At 55.8% G+C, this 20000-nt stretch overlaps 1 protein-coding gene across 1 annotated transcript in view; it reads right to left on the bottom strand.

The window, feature by feature from the left end:
- Window positions 1–19938, bottom strand: part of tab1 (TGF-beta activated kinase 1/MAP3K7 binding protein 1) — a 23755-nt gene extending 3817 nt beyond the window's left edge. The window contains exons 1-13 of the mRNA XM_041237796.1: window positions 19545–19938; window positions 14817–14949; window positions 13722–13875; window positions 12521–12607; window positions 12068–12193; window positions 11075–11225; window positions 6370–6399; window positions 6105–6155; window positions 5518–5556; window positions 4875–4958; window positions 3995–4052; window positions 1908–2052; window positions 721–946 (exon numbers count right to left, since the gene is read on the bottom strand). Coding sequence (XP_041093730.1) covers window positions 721–946; window positions 1908–2052; window positions 3995–4052; window positions 4875–4958; window positions 5518–5556; window positions 6105–6155; window positions 6370–6399; window positions 11075–11225; window positions 12068–12193; window positions 12521–12607; window positions 13722–13875; window positions 14817–14949; window positions 19545–19938 — 1678 coding nt within the window. The remainder of the gene's footprint in view (window positions 1–720; window positions 947–1907; window positions 2053–3994; window positions 4053–4874; window positions 4959–5517; window positions 5557–6104; window positions 6156–6369; window positions 6400–11074; window positions 11226–12067; window positions 12194–12520; window positions 12608–13721; window positions 13876–14816; window positions 14950–19544) is intronic.
- Between the last annotated feature and the right edge of the window lie 62 nt (window positions 19939–20000).

Genomic DNA, 20000 nt, shown 5'->3' with positions numbered 1-20000 from the left:
CCTATGCTTTACCAGACCTCTCTGTGCTTTACAATGCTTCCCTATGCTTTACCAGACCTCTCTGTGCTTTACAATGCTTCCCTGTGCTTTACCAGACCTCTCTGTGCTTTACAATGCTTCCCTGTGCTTTACCAGACCTCTCTGTGCTTTACAATGCTTCCCTATGCTTTACCAGACCTCTCTGTGCTTTACAATGCTTCCCTATGCTTTACCAGACCTCTCTGTGCTTTACAATGCTTCCCTGTGCTTTACAATGCTTCCCTATGCTTTACCAGACCTCTCTGTGCTTTACAATGCTTCCCTGTGCTTTACCAGACCTCTCTGTGCTTTACAATGCTTCCCTATGCTTTACCAATATCGGGAAATTAGTTTTCCCCGAAAAATCTCGGAACTCTTGTGCTCATGTAAACGCACGGGCTGTTTCCCAGGGTTATAAAACCACGCCTCCTGGCTTTTAAAATCAGCCAGGCAGTGAAACACGACCCAGCTTTGTCACCCTGGCGTGGACGCAAACACAAGACAGACGCTTTACCTACACTTTGATAACAACTGGGACCAGGCTGATCAAAACAGCACAGCACAGAGAGAGAAAGAAACCTAGCGTGTGTGTGTGACTGGGGGGGGGGGCACAGCACAGAACAGAGAAACCTAGTGTGCGAGCGTGAGGGGAGGGGTCACACTGCACTGTGTTTGAGGTTACACCCCCCCCTCCTGGTTTACCTTGTGTGGGTGTGAGCGCGGGGTCTCCAGCCTCGCCCCCCAGGGGGTAGCTGAAGCTCCTGATCAGCAGGGTCATGTCCTCGTGGCGCAGGCAGTCCTTGGCGCGCTCGCGGCCGCTGGCGAAGGTGTCGTGGTGAAGCCGGCACACCCGATCCACCACGGCCTGGGCCACGGCGTCCAGGGAGGTCTGCTGAGCGCACTCCGCGGCTACTGTCGCCACCAGCGCCTGAGGAACGAGAGAGCGGCGTGACCCGACAGCAGAGACCGGGACACAGAGCGGGGAAGAGCCCGGAGCACAGAGCGGGGAAGAGCCCGGAGCACAGAGCGGGGAAGAGACCGGAGCACAGAGCGGGGAAGAGCCCGGAGCACAGAGCGGGGAAGAGCCCGGAGCACAGAGCGGGGAAGAGACCGGAGCACAGAGCGGGGAAGAGCCCGGAGCACAGAGCGGGGAAGAGCCGGAGCACAGGCGGGGAAGAGACACAGAGCGGGGAAGAGCCCGGAGCACAGAGCGGGGAAGAGACCGGAGCACAGAGCGGGGAAGAGACCGGAGCACAGAGCGGGGAAGAGCCCGGGAGCACAGAGCGGGGAAGAGCCCGGGACACAGAGCGGGGAAGAGCCCGGGACACAGAGCGGGGAAGAGCCCGGGACACAGAGCGGGGAAGAGCCCGGGACACAGAGCGGGGAAGAGCCCGGGACACAGAGCGGGGAAGAGCCCGGGACACAGAGCGGGGAAGAGCCCGGGACACAGAGCGGGGAAGAGCCCGGGACACACAGAGCGGGGAAGCGATGGGAAACCCAGAGCGGGGAAGCGATGGGAAACCCAGAGCGGGGAAGCGACAGGAAACACAGAGTGGGGAAGTGATGGGAAACACAGAGCAGGGAAGCGATGGGAAACACAGAGCAGGGAAGCGATGGGAAACACAGAGCGGGGAAGCGATGGGAAACACAGAGTGGGGAAGCGATGGGAAACACAGAGCAGGGAAGCGATGGGAAACACAGAGCAGGGAAGCGATGGGAAACACAGAGCAGGGAAGCAATGGGAAACCCAGAGCAGGGAAGCGATGGGAAACACAGAGCAGGGAAGCGCCGTGCAGGCTCTCTCTCTCTCTCTGTACAAGGCAGAGCTCTGACTCTTTCAACAGCAGCAGGAATCCCATTGGGTGTAGCCACCACAAGGAATCTCTCACCTGATTGGCTTGCTCAGGCCCATGAGCCGCCTCCAGCGCTTTGTACAGCCCATCAGACATCAGGAGGAGGAACCCGGTCACCCCGTCCAATGAGTGCCCTCCGTGGACCTCCGGCTCGGCTATGATTGGCTTAGACTTGGAGGCACTGTCAGAAAGAAGAGATGCAAAGAATTACCTCATTTCAGACACCGGGGTCTCTAACAGAAACGTTTTATCAAAAGCGATTTCAGCTCAGCAAACAATTCTATCAAAACGTTTCCCCCTAGAGAAGCTTAGAATTTTAAGAAGCAAAACGGTCCAAGGAAGAGAGAAGCTTTGCAGTCTAGCATCAGTCTGATCATTTCGATATTAAAAATACTAAACTAGAAGTCTAGTGTTATTAATATTGCAATGATCAGGAGCCAGGAGTTTGAGCAGGGTTAGAAACTCACACTAGCCCTGCTGCTGCTGCACCCAGTCCTGGGGTTCAGAGCTCCCCTCAATGAAGTCTAGTATTATTAATATTGCAATGATCAGGAGCCAGGAGTTTGAGCAGGGTTAGAAACTCACACTAGCCCTGCTGCTGCTGCACCCAGTCCTGGGGTTCAGAGCTCCCCTCAATGAAGTCTAGTATTATTAATAAATGATTGCAATGATCAGGAGCCAGGAGTTTGAGCAGGGTTAGAAACTCACACTAGCCCTGCTGCTGCTGCACCCAGTCCTGGGGTTCAGAGCTCCCCTCAATGAAGTCTAGTATTATTAATATTGCAATGATCAGGAGCCAGGAGTTTGAGCAGGGTTAGAAACTCACACTAGCCCTGCTGCTGCTGCACCCAGTCCTGGGGTTCAGAGCTCCCCTCAGTCTATTACTGAAATGATCAGGAGTCACGAGTTTGATGTCACACTGTCAGTTGCTCTCTTACAGTTGCAGGCTCACTCAGTCTATTATCTGAAATGATAGGGTCACGAGTTTGAGGCACCTGTTCAGTGCCACTAGTTCGAAGACAGGAGTTTACAACTATTAATAACTCTGCAGGCTCAGGTGTGACTCGTTCATGCTGTGAATCGTCTCTTGATAGCAGAGTTACAGGAGCTCTGACTGTCCACACCACCAGCGGCTGGCCATTTCAACAATGCGCTTTGCAGCTGTGAGAGGTTGCTGAGTCCAGGACTGGGCACGTGGCTGTCCTGCCCACAGATGACCTCTATATTTGGCGTCCCTCTGCACAGAGAGAGCAGGGCGCCGGTAATGCAATCCATCTCAGCCGAGCGCTCAGCACAGAGACAGCAGGAGCCGAGGCACGCGGCGTTTCGAAGGCATCCCTCTTAAACAGCTGCGTCTGCTGTGGTGACAGGAGCACTCTCAGGTCTAGGGCTGGCACGGTTCATAGTGGATCCCTGCATTGCAAGCTTTACTACACCACAGATACTATAACTATGAAAACAAACACAGCAAGCGTTCACTTCTGATCAATGAACACGCACCGCACAGCGCTGCACGATTTCTCCTCTCTCTCTCCCTCCCCTCTCTCTCTCTCTCCCTCCCAGTGGAGTCGTCTCTATCTCCTTCAATCTACCCTCTAAGAGTATCTTCTCTCTTCGCTCCTCTACCTCGACAAATCTATCGGAGACTGAAGCAGTCTAGTGCCGATAGGTCCCAAAAAGCAAGAGGGTCTATCTCTCATGTACCGCCCGTTTCGAGGTTTTCATGCTCACCCTCTTCCCTCATCTCTCTATTAGTTAGGTAGAAGAGTCCATCTCTGCCTCTTCCTCTGTAGCTTCTCTCTCCTCCACTCTCGTATCCTTCCTTCACTCTAGATCTTCAGATAGATCGCTCTATCTCTCTTCTCTATCCCCTCGTCTCCCTCCCCACTCTAAGTAGGCTCTAGACATCTGTTTCTGGAGTAGGGTATGAGACGTTAGAAGTCTCTCTTGGTCCTTTTATCTCTTGCATCCTTCTACTATATCTACAGACTCTTCCTAAATTCATGAAGCTCTGACTATATGCTGAGATCTCGTGCATCATCGTGTCTGAGTATTCATACTTTCGTACGTCTCCCTACAGATTGAACTCCTCTCTGTCCTCTCTCTCTCCCTCTCTCTCTTACCTGAGCAGATCCATGTCTGTGTATTCATACTTCACTCTGTAGTCTCCTCTCTCCTCTCCCTCCGCTCTCTCTCTCCTTCCAGATCTCTCTCTCTCTCTCTCCTCTCCATCTCCCTCTCTCTCCTCTCCCTCTCTCTCTCTCCCTCTCTCTCTCTCTCTCCAGATCCATCTCAGCCGAATGGACTCGCTAGGACTCTCTCATATTGAGTGAGAGCCATGTCTGAGTCGTTCTCATACGGGTCACTCTGTAGTCATCTCTCCCTCCTCACCTCTCTCTTCCCTAATGCCGCTTCTCTTAGCGAGAGAGAGCAGAGGATAGCCAGAGAATGTCTGAGTATTACATCTTCACTCCTAGTTCCCTCTCTCTCCTTCTCTCTCTCCAATCTCTCTCTCCGCTCAGCGCTGCACGATCTCTATCGATCCCTCTCTTTACTTAAATGGCATAGAGCTGCTGCGTTAAGGAGCATCCAACGGAGGACTCGGGCTAGAGCGCCTCACAGACCCCTATGACTATCCTTTATGACCCAGCTGGCCGACGAGTATCCTGAGCAGCACCTGATCCTTACATCTCGGTCAAGCTCTCTCTAACCTGATTCAGATCAGGAGTATTCATACTTCACTCTGTAGTCTCCTCCTCTCTCCTCTCCTCTCCTCTCTCCTCCTCTCTCTCTCTCCTCAGATCCATGTCTGAGTATTCATACTTCACTCTGTAGTCTCCTCTCTCCTCTCCTCTCTCTCTCCTCTCTCTCTCTCCCTCTCTCTCTCTCTCCTCTCTCTCTCGCCTCTCTCAGAGACGAGACCTCTCTACCTCACTCTTCACTTCTCATGCCAGGGGGCTCTCTCTCTCTCAACTGAGGCCGATCCATGTGAAGACTCTTCACCCCCAGCCCTGTAGTCTCCGATCCTGCGTGTGCTGCTCTGGCCTCCGATCAACCCAGCCTGCTTGATACGAGCCCCGTCCAGCCCTGGGGGGACACAGAGACGAGACCCCTCAGCACAGGGACCAGGCATTCGAATCCTTCACTCCCCCCCACTGCCAGCTAACACCTCAGCACAGCCTGCTGGACACGAGCCCCGTCCAGCCCTGGGGGGACACAGAGACGAGACCCCTCAGCACAGGGACCAGGCATTCGAATCCTTCACTCCCCCCCACTGCCAGCTAACACCTCAGCACAGCCTGCTGGACACGAGCCCCGTCCAGCCCTGGGGGGGACACAGAGACGAGACCCCTCAGCACAGGGACCAGGCATTCGAATCCTTCACCCCCCCCCACTGCCAGCTAACACCTCAGCACAGCCTGCTGGACACAAGCCCCGTCCAGCCCTGGGGGGGACACAGAGACGAGACCCCTCAGCACAGGGACCAGGCATTCGAATCCTTCACCCCCCCCCACTGCCAGCTAACACCTCAGCACAGCCTGCTGGACACAAGCCCCGTCCAGCCCTGGGGGGGACACAGAGACGAGACCCCTCAGCACAGGGACCAGGCATTCGAATCCTTCACTCCCCCCCACTGCCAGCTAACACCTCAGCACAGCCTGCTGGACACGAGCCCCGTCCAGCCCTGGGGGGACACAGAGACGAGACCCCTCAGCACAGGGACCAGGCATTCGAATCCTTCACCCCCCCCCACTGCCAGCTAACACCTCAGCACAGCCTGCTGGACACGAGCCCCGTCCAGCCCTGGGGGGGACACAGAGACGAGACCCCTCAGCACAGGGACCAGGCATTCGAATCCTTCACTCCCCCCCACTGCCAGCTAACACCTCAGCACAGCCTGCTGGACACGAGCCCCGTCCAGCCCTGGGGGGGACACAGAGACGAGACCCCTCAGCACAGGGACCAGGCATTCGAATCCTTCACTCCCCCCCACTGCCAGCTAACACCTCAGCACAGCCTGCTGGACACGAGCCCCGTCCAGCCCTGGGGGGGACACAGAGACGAGACCCCTCAGCACAGGGACCAGGCATTCGAATCCTTCACCCCCCCCCACTGCCAGCTAACACCTCAGCACAGCCTGCTGGACACGAGCCCCGTCCAGCCCTGGGGGGACACAGAGACGAGACCCCTCAGCACAGGGACCAGGCATTCGAATCCTTCACTCCCCCCCACTGCCAGCTAACACACACAGCACAGCCTGCTGGACACACAGCACCGTCAGCCCTGGGGGGGACACAGAGACACAGACACCTCAGCACAGGGACCAGGCATTCGAATCCTTCACCCCCCCCCACTGCCAGCTAACACCTCAGCACAGCCTGCTGGACACGAGCCCACACATCCAGCCCACACACACACAGAGACGAGACACACACTCAGCACAGGGACACAGGCATTCGAATCCTTCACTCCCACACACAGCCAGCTAACACCTCACACAGCCACTGGACACAAGCACCGTCCAGCCCTGGGGGGGACACAGAGACAGACCAAAACTCAGCACAGGGACCAGGCATTCGAATCCTTCACACACAGAGACACAGCCTGCTGGACACACACAGAGCACAGAGACACACACACACACACACAGACACACACACACAACACACACACACACACACACACAGCCACAGACACACACACACACACACGAGACCCACACACAGGGACCACACACACACACACACAGAGCCACAGACACACACACACACACAGAGCCAGCCAAACACACACACACACACAGACCCACAGACACAGTCACACATACACCTTCACACACACACACAGCCACACACAGACACACACCTGCACACAGCCCCGTCACAGCACACACACACACACACACACACACACAGTTTTTAAGAGCATTCGAAACCTGCACCCCCCCCCACTGCCAGATAACATCAGAGACACAGACACACCAGAGACCCACAACACACAACACCATTTCATTTTTCTGCTCACAGACACTCCACAACCACCACTGTTCACACAGATGGGAGACAGATGTAGTAGTTGATATAGGCGTGTGGGGAATGTCATAGTTGACTTCAATGGACAGAGACAAAAACACAGAGACAGAGACACACACACACACACACAGAGCCACAAACCACACACACACACACAGAGCCACAGACACAGGACACACTGCACACACACACCACATGCCACGCACACCACCCACAGGGACCCTTCCATGTCTCGAGTTGACTGATTCTCGACTGAAGACAGACACACGCCACGACAGAGAGTAGCCACAGACACACACCCCCCACACACAGCTGACACAACGCACAGACACGCAACACACAACACACCGTACGTGGCTCGAGACCAGTAGAGGCACAGACCACCACACATCAGACATATGCACACACACAGACCCAGAGCAGCAACAACCACACACCTAAACACACACACAGAGCCACAGACACACGCACACACACACACACACACACCACACACAAACACGCCAAAACACACAGTTCACACATCTACACAGCCACATGTCAATCCACAGACTTCAACACAGAGACAGAGCCACAGACACAGCAGAACAAAACTTCAGTGAGAGAAGCAGCTTAAAAACAAACCAGCGGCCACAGAGACACACCGCACACACACACACACACACACACAGAGCCACAGACACACGCACACACACACAGCCCAGACAAACACTGTGTGGACAGAGCCCAGACACACACGGTGTGGTGTCACACACACAGTTCTACACAGAGCCACAGAGCACACACCGCCACACACAGACACAGAGCCACAGTGACAGCACACACACGCACACCACAGAGACAGAGCAACACACACACGCGCACCACAGACAGACGCACACACAACACACACACAGCGCCACAGATCTCACACAGAGCCACCACACAGACCCACAACCAGCACAGACACAGAGGAACAGAGCTGTATAGACACACGCACACCACACACAGCACAGACACACGCACACAGACACACCACAGCACACACACACACACACACAAAGACACACACACACACACACACACAGACACACAGACACAGCACAGCCACAGACACACACACACACACACACACACAGAGCACACAGCACACACACACACACACACAGACGCACACACACACACACACACACACACACACACACAGACACAGACACACACACACACACACACACACACACAGGGTACACAGTGCTCACAGACGCAACACCACACAAACACAACAGAGACACACACACAGCACACAGTCTCGGTGTTTGTCAGCAGACACAGACAGAAGCACACAGAGCACACAGAACAGAGCCACAGACACACACACAAACACACAGGAGCCACAGACAACACTGCACACACACACAGAGAGAGACGCCACAGACACTAGCACATACACAAGAGAACCACAGGGGCCAACACAACAGCACACACGTTTACAGGGTGGACAGACACCGAGTTTGACAGAGTGTGTTGGTCAGCCACACACGCACACACACACAGAGCCACAGACCACACACACACAGAAGCACACACACACACACACACAGGGTCAAGAGGACAGACACACGCCAACACGACACACCACAGACACAACGCAGAGTGTGTGTCCACAGGGCTGTGTTGACAGAGTCTTGTGGACAAGTCACAGAGCCACAGAGATTCGGAAACAGCACACAACAGAGTGTGTTGAGCCACAGACACCACAAGAGTGTGTTCGAGGTAACAGAGCCACAGGTGTAGACGGTTGTGTGTTATGTCTGTCACAACAGACACACACACACACAGAGACACACAGTGACAGACACACACACACACACACACAGAGACACAGACACACACACACACACACAGAGGCACAGAGACAGAGCCACAGACACACACACACACACAGACAGAGCCACACACACACACACACACACACACACAGCGTACAGGTGATTGTCACAACAGTGGTGTCACATACTGCGAGCCAGAAGCCACACGGGTTCTGTGACACACATCACACAACAGAGACAGAGCCACAGACACACACACCACACACCAGTGACAGAGCCACAGTCACAAACACAAATGCCACAAGGACACACATACACACACATGGCGTTCTGAGGCCACCTGCTGACACATCTGTTGGAGACACAGCCACAGAACACATGTCTCACACACACACAAACAGAGACAGAGGGTGACACACGCACACACACACACAAAGACAGAGCCACAGGTGTTACTGCACCAGCACACACAACTACAGAGAGAGGAGCCACACGTGCGCACACAAAGGACACAGCAACCACAGCACACACACACACAGTGACAGAGCCACAGACACAACGCACAACACAGACGGTAGAGCCACACAACACACCACACACAGACAAGGGTCTGAGTGCACACTGTACACCACAGTCTGCCACACAGAGAAACAGCACAGAAGCCACACAGACACACACACACACAAGAGCCACAGGTTACAAAGGTTAGTGTACCACCACACCACAGAACACCACAGACACACAACAATAACCACACGGACAGTGGTGACATGCAATCCATCACACAGAGGAGAGACACAGGTACACAACAACTACACACAGAGAGCAGAGCCACAGACACACGACACCACGTAGAGCCACACACACAGTCACACAACAGAGCCACACAGTGTGCGTGTGTTGTCACAGCAGTACGAGCCACAGACACACCACACACACACACCACAGAGCCACCTGATCCACACACACAACAGAGTCAAAGACACACCAGCGTGTTGCGTGTACAGAGTGTGACACAGAGTGTCACACACATACACCAGTGTGGACTGAGAGACACACACAGACACACACACACACACACACACAGACACACACACACACACACACAGACAGAGCCACAGACACACACAGACACACGCACACAGAGACAGAGCCACACACACACACACAGAGACAGAGCCACAGACACACGCACACACACACACACCAGACAGAGCACACACACACACACACACACAGACACACAGGCACACACGCACACACAGCTCTTCACAAAGCCACACACACACACACACACACACACAGAGCCACAGGACACACACACACACACACACAGAACACCCACAGACCACACGCACCACACACAGAGACAGAGCCACACACACGCACACAGTGGGCACAGCCACAGGTGTGACCAGGTGTATATGAGACCACACACACACACACACACACAGACAGAGCCACACAGACACACACACACAGCACACGCACACACACACACACACAGCCACAGACACACACACACACACACACACACACCCACAGACACAGACACACACACACACACACAGACAGAGCCACAGACACACGCACACACACACACAGACACCACAACAGGTGAGCATGGTGTGACACGTGAAACACACTACGGTGAATGTGCCAGCGTGTGTCTCCGTATCTGAGACAGTGCCAAACATCAAGAAAACGTGCCACAGGAAACACAAGCGAGCACACAAAGATGCGTCTGTGTGTGTCAGACACACGCATGATATGGGAGGTGTGCTCACAGGAATAGGAGTATGTCTGAGCCTACAGTCGGGACACAGGTAGTAGGTGCTGTGCCACAGTGTGACACGCACAGAGGCACAGAGCACAGACACACACACACAGAGACACAAACACGAACAGACACACACACACACACACAGGTGCTGTTCTGGAGCCACAGCGACCTCTGCGGTGGTCAACTCGCTCACTGTAGTATCACAGGGACGTGTGGGACACGAGGGGAGTCACAGAGAAGAGACAGAGCCACAGCGCACACGCACACAGAGACAAAGCCCCGTATCTCGTGTCTGGATGATGTGTTGTCTACGGTGTCTGGTGCCAGTTACTTTTTCCAATCGGTCGTTTTGGGGACGAGCCAACATTGTCTGAAAGGACGATCACATAGACACTGGGGTGTGTAGTACTGTTGAATTACCCGAGACGGAGACACAGAACACGAACACTTGTGTGTAGATTCCGGGGAGAACTGGTCTGCCACACACCAGAATGTGTATATGATTCCACTGCATGCACAACGGTGGGCTCTGAGTCAAGACAGGATCATACACCCCCGCGCTGCCTCACAGACACTCACCCCTACACACAGGATCATAATCCCCGCGCTCCCTCAGCGACAGGGTCAGGCACACACACTGGAGACAGAGACATAGCCCTCGTTCTCCCTCAGCGACACGAGCCGTGGTGACAGGATCATAATCCCCGTGCTCCCTCAGCGACACGGCCCCCTGGTGACAGGATCATAATCCCCGTGCTCCCTCAGCGACACGGCCCCCTGGTGACAGGATCATAATCCCCGCGCTCCCTCAGCGACACGGCCCCCTGGTGACAGGATCATAATCCCCGTGCTCCCTCAGCGACACGCCCCCTGGTGACAGGATCATAATCCCCGTGCTCCCTCAGCGACACGGCCCCCTGGTGACAGGATCATAATCCCCGTGCTCCCTCAGCGACACGGCCCCCCGGTGACAGGATCATAATCCCCGTGCTCCCTCAGCGACACGGCCCCCTGGTGACAGGATCATAATCCCCGTGCTCCCTCAGCGACACGGCCCCCTGGTGACAGGATCATAATCCCCGTGCTCCCTCAGCGACACGGCCCCCTGGTGACAGGATCATAATCCCCGTGCTCCCTCAGCGACACGGCCCCCTGGTGACAGGATCATAATCCCCGTGCTCCCTCAGCGACACGGCCCCCTGGTGACAGGATCATAATCCCCGTGCTCCCTCAGCGACACGGCCCCCTGGTGACAGGATCATAATCCCCGTGCTCCCTCAGCGACACGGCCCCCTGGTGACAGGATCATAATCCCCGTGCTCCCTCAGCGACACGGCCCCCTGGTGACAGGATCATAATCCCCGTGCTCCCTCAGTGACACGGCCCCCTGGTGACAGGATCATAATCCCCGTGCTCCCTCAGCGACACGGCCCCCTGGTGACAGGATCATAATCCCCGTGCTCCCTCAGCGACACGGCCCCCTGGTGACAGGATTATAGAAAGCAGCGCAGGACATCCCAGGACTGCAGAGCTTGGGGGGGGGGGGGGGGGGGGGGGGGGGGGGGGGGGCACGTAGAGCTTCTTGTTAAGAATGAGAGCCACCACTGCTGTGGCCCCCCCAGACACCTCCTGCTCCACCACACTGACCCGCTCGGCAATCTTCTGCAGCTGCTGGGGGAGCTGGTGAAAAGGGACACCCTGAGAGAGGAGAGAGGGGGGCGAGAGAGAGAATGATCACAATTATTTTAGGAGAGAACAGCGACAGTCATGAGCTGAGACAGGACCAGTAAGAGCACAGTGTTTAAACAGACTCCACTCCACTCACTCCCACTGCTCCCAGTAACACTGCCAGGACCTCCCCGTCACACACACACCGCTCACTCCCACTGCTCCCAGTAACACTGCAAGTTTCCATCTGTCTCACACTCCCCCCCCCCCTCCCCTCCTCCTCTACGAGGCTACTCTGTGAAGGAGAGTCCGGCAGGGGATGGGGTCTGGACGCCAGCCCCCCCGGGGGTCCCTCACCTCGGGGAGCTGTGAGAGAAGATTGGCCCTCTCGGCCAGCGCATCATCGATGGACTCCAGGAAGCTCTTCTCGACCACATCAAAAGCCTGCAGAGAAGAGAGAGAGCGAGAGAGAGACGGGGCGATGCCAGCGATTTATAATTGAACCACCCCCCAAATTATTAGATTTGTAATATTATTTCTGGGAATGGCCGCGCCTGTCTGGAGATATTTCTAAACACACACTCTATCTCCACAAGGCAGGGCCTCGTTTTCCCTGTCAGTGTTGCAACAGCATCTCCCTGGTAAAGACACTCCAGAATGAGAAGCTCCCAGGCTGGCAGTCAAAGAATCACAGCTCCTGGACTGAAAGAGCAGACAAGAGTCAAACCTCTTGCAAACAAAAACATTTCATCAAGCTAAGGCTGTTTTTAAATTAGTTTGAATCTGTTATGTTTCGGGTTATCTAAATTCTGAACAGGAGGGTTGAGAGAGAGCTGGTTCTGTTTAAATACCCCGATAGTGATTTTTGTTAAAAAAATAATAAATAAATAATTTTCAAGTCCGTTTCAAAGTTCTTTTCTAAATGTCTGCTCTGGCGCTCTGCTAGCGTCAGTCAAAACGTGCGGCACAGGGAAACGATTCAGGGGGCAGGTCTCAAAACCCCCCCCCCCCCCCCCCCCCCCCCCCCCCCCCCCCCCCCCCCCCCCCCCCCGGGGCGCTGGCGGGCTTTCTGAAAAGAGAACTCAACCCAGCGCTCATCTGCGACAGCGCCCGGCCCAAAACAGAAAAGGCTTTGAACTTTGATCCTCCGTAGTTCGAAACTGCGCGAAGGTAACTCCAGCTAACCGAAAAAAAAGGCTCCGTCCGTCGGCAGGTTTGAAACGGCTCTTGTGGGAGGCCTGGTGAAAGGGGACCCCCGTCTGCGAACCACGCCTTCAGACCGTCTTGTGCTTCCTGCGTCTTCTGTACCCTCCCCCTCTGGGCCGGCCCCTTTTCAGTGACTAACCAATCAGCCGCTTCCCCCCCCGTTCCGTCGCAGACCCACAATTCACTGCTGCAGCCTGGCAGTGACAGGCTTCCTCACACGCGGGGAAAACAAACTGGGACCCGACGTTGTGGGCTGGAGCCTGACCTGCCAGCCTGATCTAGCGGGTTTCAATGCTGCTTTGCTGTTCCCTACTCATTCAAACAGAGGGCTGCGAATCCCAGCCTCCCCTACCTGCAGCAGCACTCTCCTGACGTCCGCGTCACCGTGGCTCACAGTGAGCTGCCCCAGCAGCAGCTCTGCAGAGAGCCTCTGGGACACGAAGCTGACCACGCGGCTCCCATCGTAGCCATTAAACACACCATACAGGCAGCAGCCGTCTTCACCCCTGAAACACACGCAGAGCAGCAGCGGTGAGCAGAGAGTCCGCTCTGAAAACGGAGCAGTGAGCCCCAGCGCCCCCCTGGCTGTGTGACCCCCCCCTCCTGCACCCCACGCGGCCGTGCCTTTACCAGGGGAGACCCTAGAGGGACCCCAGCGCTCCCCTGACTGTGCGACTCACCCCTCCTGCACCCCACGCGGCCGTGCCTTTACCAGGGGGGACCCTCAGGGACCCCTGCGCTCCCCTGACTGTATGACTCCCCCCTGCACACCACACGGCCGTGCATTTACCAGGGGAGACCCTCGGGGACCCCTGCGCTCCCCTGACTGCTCGACTCCCCCCTGCACCCCACGCGGCCGTGCCTTTACCAGGGGGGACCCCAGAGCTCCCCTGACTGTGCGACCCCCCCTCCTGCACCCCACGCGGCCGTGCCTTTACCAGGGGAGACCCTCGAGGGACCCCAGCGCTCCCCTGACTGTGCGACTCCCCCCTGCACACCATGTGGCCGTGCCTTTACCAGGGGGGACCCCAGCGCTCCCCTGACTGTGCGACTCCCCCCTCCTGCACCCCACGCGGCCGTGCCTTTACCAGGGGAGACCCCAGAGCTCCCCTGACTGTGTGACTCCCCCCTCCTGCACCCCACAGTCGTGCCTTTACCAGGGGGGACCCTCGAGGACCCCTGCGCTCCCCTGACTGCCTTTACCAGGGGAGAACCTCAAGGGACCCCCCTCCCCTGACTGTGCGACTCCCCCCTCCTGCACCCCCCACGGCCGTGCCTTTACCAGGGGAGACCCTCGGGGGACCCCAGCGCTCCCCTGACTGTGTGAGCCCCAGCGCTCCCCTGACTGTGTGAGCCCCCTCCTGCACCCCACAGTCGTGCCTTTACCAGGGGGGACCCTCGGGGGACCCCAGCGCTCCCCTGACCCCCTGTGCTGCGCTGCACTCACTGGAATCGCATGTACCCATCCTCGTAGGGGTGCTCCTGCACAGCCTTGCCGTCCGGTGTGTACACTCGATTCACAGCCGAGCCAACCCCACACAGCTGACAGAGAGGGAGGTCATCGGTCCAGCTCTGTGTGGCTGCTCGGGGAAACTCACACAGAGGCGGGGAACACACACAGAGGCACGTCAAAAACAAGAGCAAGGGAGGCAGCACACACACACACACACAGAGGCACGTCAAAAACAAGAGCAAGGGAGGCAGCCCACACACACACACACACACACAGAGGCACGTCACAGCAAGGGAGGCACGTCACACACACACAGAGGCACGGCAAGAGCCAGGCAGGCACACACACACACACACAGAGGCACGTCAAAAACAAGAGCAAGGGAGGCACACACACACACACACAGAGGCACGTCAAAAACAAGAGCAAGGGAGGCAGCCACACACACACACACAGAGGCACGTCAAAAACAAGAGCAAGGGAGGCACACACACACACACAGAGGCACGTCAAAAACAAGAGCAAGGGAGGCACACACACACACACACAGAGGCACGTCAAAAACAAGAGCAAGGGAGGCAGCACACACACACACACACAGAGGCACGTCAAAAACAAGAGCAAGGGAGGCAGCACACACACACACACAGAGGCACGTCAAAAACAAGAGCAAGGGAGGCAGCACACACACACACAGAGGCACGTCAAAAACAAGAGCAAGGGAGGCAGCACACACACACACACAGAGGCACGTCAAAAACAAGAGCAAGGGAGGCAGCACACACACACACAGAGGCACGTCAAAAACAAGAGCAAGGGAGGCAGCACACACACACACACAGAGGCACGTCAAAAACAAGAGCAAGGGAGGCAGCACACACACACACACACAGGCACGTCAAAAAAAAGAGCAAGGGAGGCAGCACACACACACACAGAGGCACGTCAAAAACAAGAGCAAGGGAGGCAGCCCACACACACACAGAGGCACGTCAAAAACAAGAGCAAGGGAGGCAGCACACACACACACAGAGGCACGTCAAAAACAAGAGCAAGGGAGGCAGCACACACACACACACAGAGGCACGTCAAAAACAAGAGCAAGGGAGGCAGCACACACACACACAGAGGCACGTCAAAAACAAGAGCAAGGGAGGCAGCGCACACACACACACACACAGAGGCACGTCAAAAACAAGAGCAAGGGAGGCAGCACACACACACACAGAGGCACGTCAAAAACAAGAGCAAGGGAGGCAGCACACACACACACACAGAGGCACGTCAAAAACAAGAGCAAGGGAGGCAGCACACACACACACAGAGGCACGTCAAAAAAAAGAGCAAGGGAGGCAGCACACACACACACACAGAGGCACGTCAAAAACAAGAGCAAGGGAGGCAGCACACACACACACACACAGAGGCACGTCAAAAACAAGAGCAAGGGAGGCACACACACACACACACACACAGAGGCACGTCAAAAACAAGAGCAAGGGAGGCAGCACACACACACACACACAGAGGCACGTCAAAAACAAGAGCAAGGGAGGCACACACACACACACACACACAGAGGCACGTCAAAAACAAGAGCAAGGGAGGCACACACACACACACACACACAGAGGCACGTCAAAAACAAGAGCAAGGGAGGCAGCACACACACACACACAGAGGCACACGTCAAAAAAAAGAGCAAGGGAGGCAGGAACACACACACACACACACAGAGGCACGTCAAAAACAAGAGCAAGGGAGGCAGCACACACACACACAGAGGCACGTCAAAAAAAAGAGCAAGGGAGGCACACACACACAACACACACAGAGGCACGTCAAAAACAAGAGCAAGGGAGGCAGCACACACACACACACAGAGGCACGTCAAAAACAAGAGCAAGGGAGGCACACACACACACACACACAGAGGCACGTCAAAAACAAGAGCAAGGGAGGCACACACACACACACACAGGCACGTCAAAAACAAGAGCAAGGGAGGCACACACACACACACAGAGGCACGTCAAAAACAAGAGCAAGGGAGGCACACACACACACACACACACAGAGGCACGTCAAAAACAAGAGCAAGGGAGGCACACACACACACACACACACAGAGGCACGTCAAAAACAAGAGCAAGGGAGGCACACACACACACACACACAGAAGGGACGTCAGCCCGACACAAAGAGCAAGGGAGGCAGCACACACACACACACAGAGGCACGTCAAAAACAAGAGCAAGGGAGGCACACACACACACACACAGGCACGTCAAAAACAAGAGCAAGGGAGGCACACACACACACACACAGAGGCACGTCAAAAACAAGAGCAAGGGAGGCACACACACACACACACAGAGGCACGTCAAAAAAAAGAGCAAGGGAGGCAGCACACACACACACACACACAGAGGCACGTCAAAAACAAGAGCAAGGGAGGCAGCCCACACACACACACACAGGCACGTCAAAAACAAGAGCAGAGCAAGGGAGGCAGCCCACACACACACACACACACACAGAGGCACGTCAAAAACACAGAGAAAGGGAGGCACACACACACACACACAGAGGCACGTCAAAAACAAGAGCAAGGGAGGCACACACACACACACACACACACAGGTAGGTTCACAGTTTTGTAAACAAGAGCAAGGGAGGCACACACACACACACACACACACAGGGCAGGCACGCACAACACACACACACAGGCACAGAGGCACGTCAAAAACAAGAGCAAGGGAGGCAGCCCACACACACCACACACACACACACACACACAGGCACGTCAAAAACAAGAGCAAGGGAGGCAGCACACACACACACACAGAGGCACGTCAAAAACAAGAGCAAGGGAGGCAGCACACACACACACAGAGGCACGTCAAAAACAAGAGCAAGGGAGGCAGCACACACACACACACAGAGGCACGTCAAAAACAAGAGCAAGGGAGGCAGCACACACACACACAGAGGCACGTCAAAACCAAGAGCACGGGAGGCAACACACAGAGCAAGGGAGGGAAACAAGAGCAAGGGAGGCAGCCACACACACACACACACAGAGGCACGTCAAAAACAAGAGCAAGGGAGGCACACACACACACACACAGAGGCACGTCAAAAACAAGAGCAAGGGAGGCAGCACACACACACACACACACAGAGGCACGTCAAAAACAAGAGCAAGGGAGGCAGCCCACACACACACACACACAGAGGCACGTCAAAAACAAGAGCAAGGGAGGCACACACACACACACACAGAGGCACGTCAAAAACAAGAGCAAGGGAGGCACACACACACACAGAGGCACGTCAAAAACAAGAGCAAGGGAGGCAGCCCACACACACACACACACACAGAGGCACGTCAAAAACAAGTGGGTGCGTGTGTCTCAGTGTGTGTGTGTGTGTGTGTGTGTGCGTACACACGTGTGCTCACACTAATACTGACACATATCTATCAGTATGCTTTGCTCGTCCTGTGTTCTCTGCTGTATTTTGTGGATGAATATTCTAGCTGTTGCGGGCTCGCTGTTAATTGCTAATTGTTTTCCCCCAGTGGCCGGCCGCACGGGAGCTGCAAGCGCTGGGAATTGAGGACAGAGCCCACCTTCCCGGCGGCTCCTCAAGACACCACCCCCGGGCAACCCAACCTCGGCTTGCCCGGGTCTGCTCCTCTCTGTGCCGCATGTAACCCCGCACCCGACCCGGGCTGAGGCATCTTCTGCCTCACCCTGCTGTGACCCGCAGCGCTATCTGCTCTTGCGCTGCCCCGGTATCAAACCGCACCCCACTCCCGCTCTGCGTTAGGACTGCAGTCCATGTATCCTGGGTCTGTTAAAAAAATATATAATAACAATTGCATCATGCTTGCAAAAAAACACGCACACAGTGCAAGCCCGGAAAGCAAACCCGGCTTCTGCAATCGCGCCTCGCCTGCCCGCTCGCAGCGTGCTTTTAAAAAGCGCAGTCTCTTCACAGACAGACCCCACGCAGGGCTGCTTACGCGCCGGGTTTATTACACTCAATGGAGAACGGCATCTGAGCTGGTTCTGTGGAGAAGCTCTTGCGTCAGCAGTGCGTCATGTGCTCAGCAGTACAGCTGCAAAACTGCAAAACTTTCTTCAGAGAAGAGACCGGGTTTAATTAATTAAAAGCTCTCTCACCGTCTGCATCAAATGCCTCCTTTGCGCAGCCATTTTTGACCGGAAATTAGATTATTTTCCTTCAAGGGCGCAGCCACATTCATACCTAACTGCCGTACAACTGCGCCCCTGATCCGCGCCATATTGATACCTGCTGCCGTACAACCGCGCCCCTGATCCGCGCCATATTGATACCTGACTGCCGTACAACTGCGCCCCTGATCCGCGCCATATTGATACCTGCTGCCGTACAACTGCGCCCCTGATCCGCGCCATATTGATACCTGCTGCCGTACAACTGCGCCCCTGATCCGCGCCATATTGATACCTGCTGCCGTACAACTGCGCCCCTGATCCGCGCCATATTGATACCTGACTGCCGTACAACCGCGCCCCTGATCCGCGCCATATTGATACCTGCTGCCGTACAACCGCGCCCCTGATCCGCGCCATATTGATACCTGACTGCCGTACAACTGCGCCCCTGATCCGCGCCATATTGATACCTGCTGCCGTACAACTGCGCCCCTGATCCGCGCCATATTGATACCTGACTGCCGTACAACCGCGCCCCTGATCCGCGCCATATTGATACCTGACTGCCGTACAACCGCGCCCCTGATCCGCGCCATATTGATACCTGCTGCCGTACAACTGCGCCCCTGATCCGCGCCATATTGATACCTGCTGCCGTACAACTGCGCCCCTGATCCGCGCCATATTGATACCTGCTGCCGTACAACCGCGCCCCTGATCCGCGCCATATTGATACCTGACTGCCGTACAACCGCGCCCCTGATCCGCGCCATATTGATACCTGACTGCCGTACAACTGCGCCCCTGATCCGCGCCATATTGATACCTGACTGCCGTACAACCGCGCCCCTGATCCGCGCCATATTGATACCTGACTGCCGTACAACTGCGCCCCTGATCCGCGCCATATTGATACCTGCTGCCGTACAACCGCCGCCTGATACGCTCCATATTGATACCTGCTGCCGTA

Source organism: Polyodon spathula, chromosome 46, assembly GCF_017654505.1.
Source record: "Polyodon spathula isolate WHYD16114869_AA chromosome 46, ASM1765450v1, whole genome shotgun sequence".
Lineage (NCBI taxonomy): Eukaryota > Metazoa > Chordata > Actinopteri > Acipenseriformes > Polyodontidae > Polyodon > Polyodon spathula.
The sequence above is the reverse complement of the archived record's forward strand: the minus strand, read 5'-3'. Positions and strand labels throughout refer to the sequence as shown.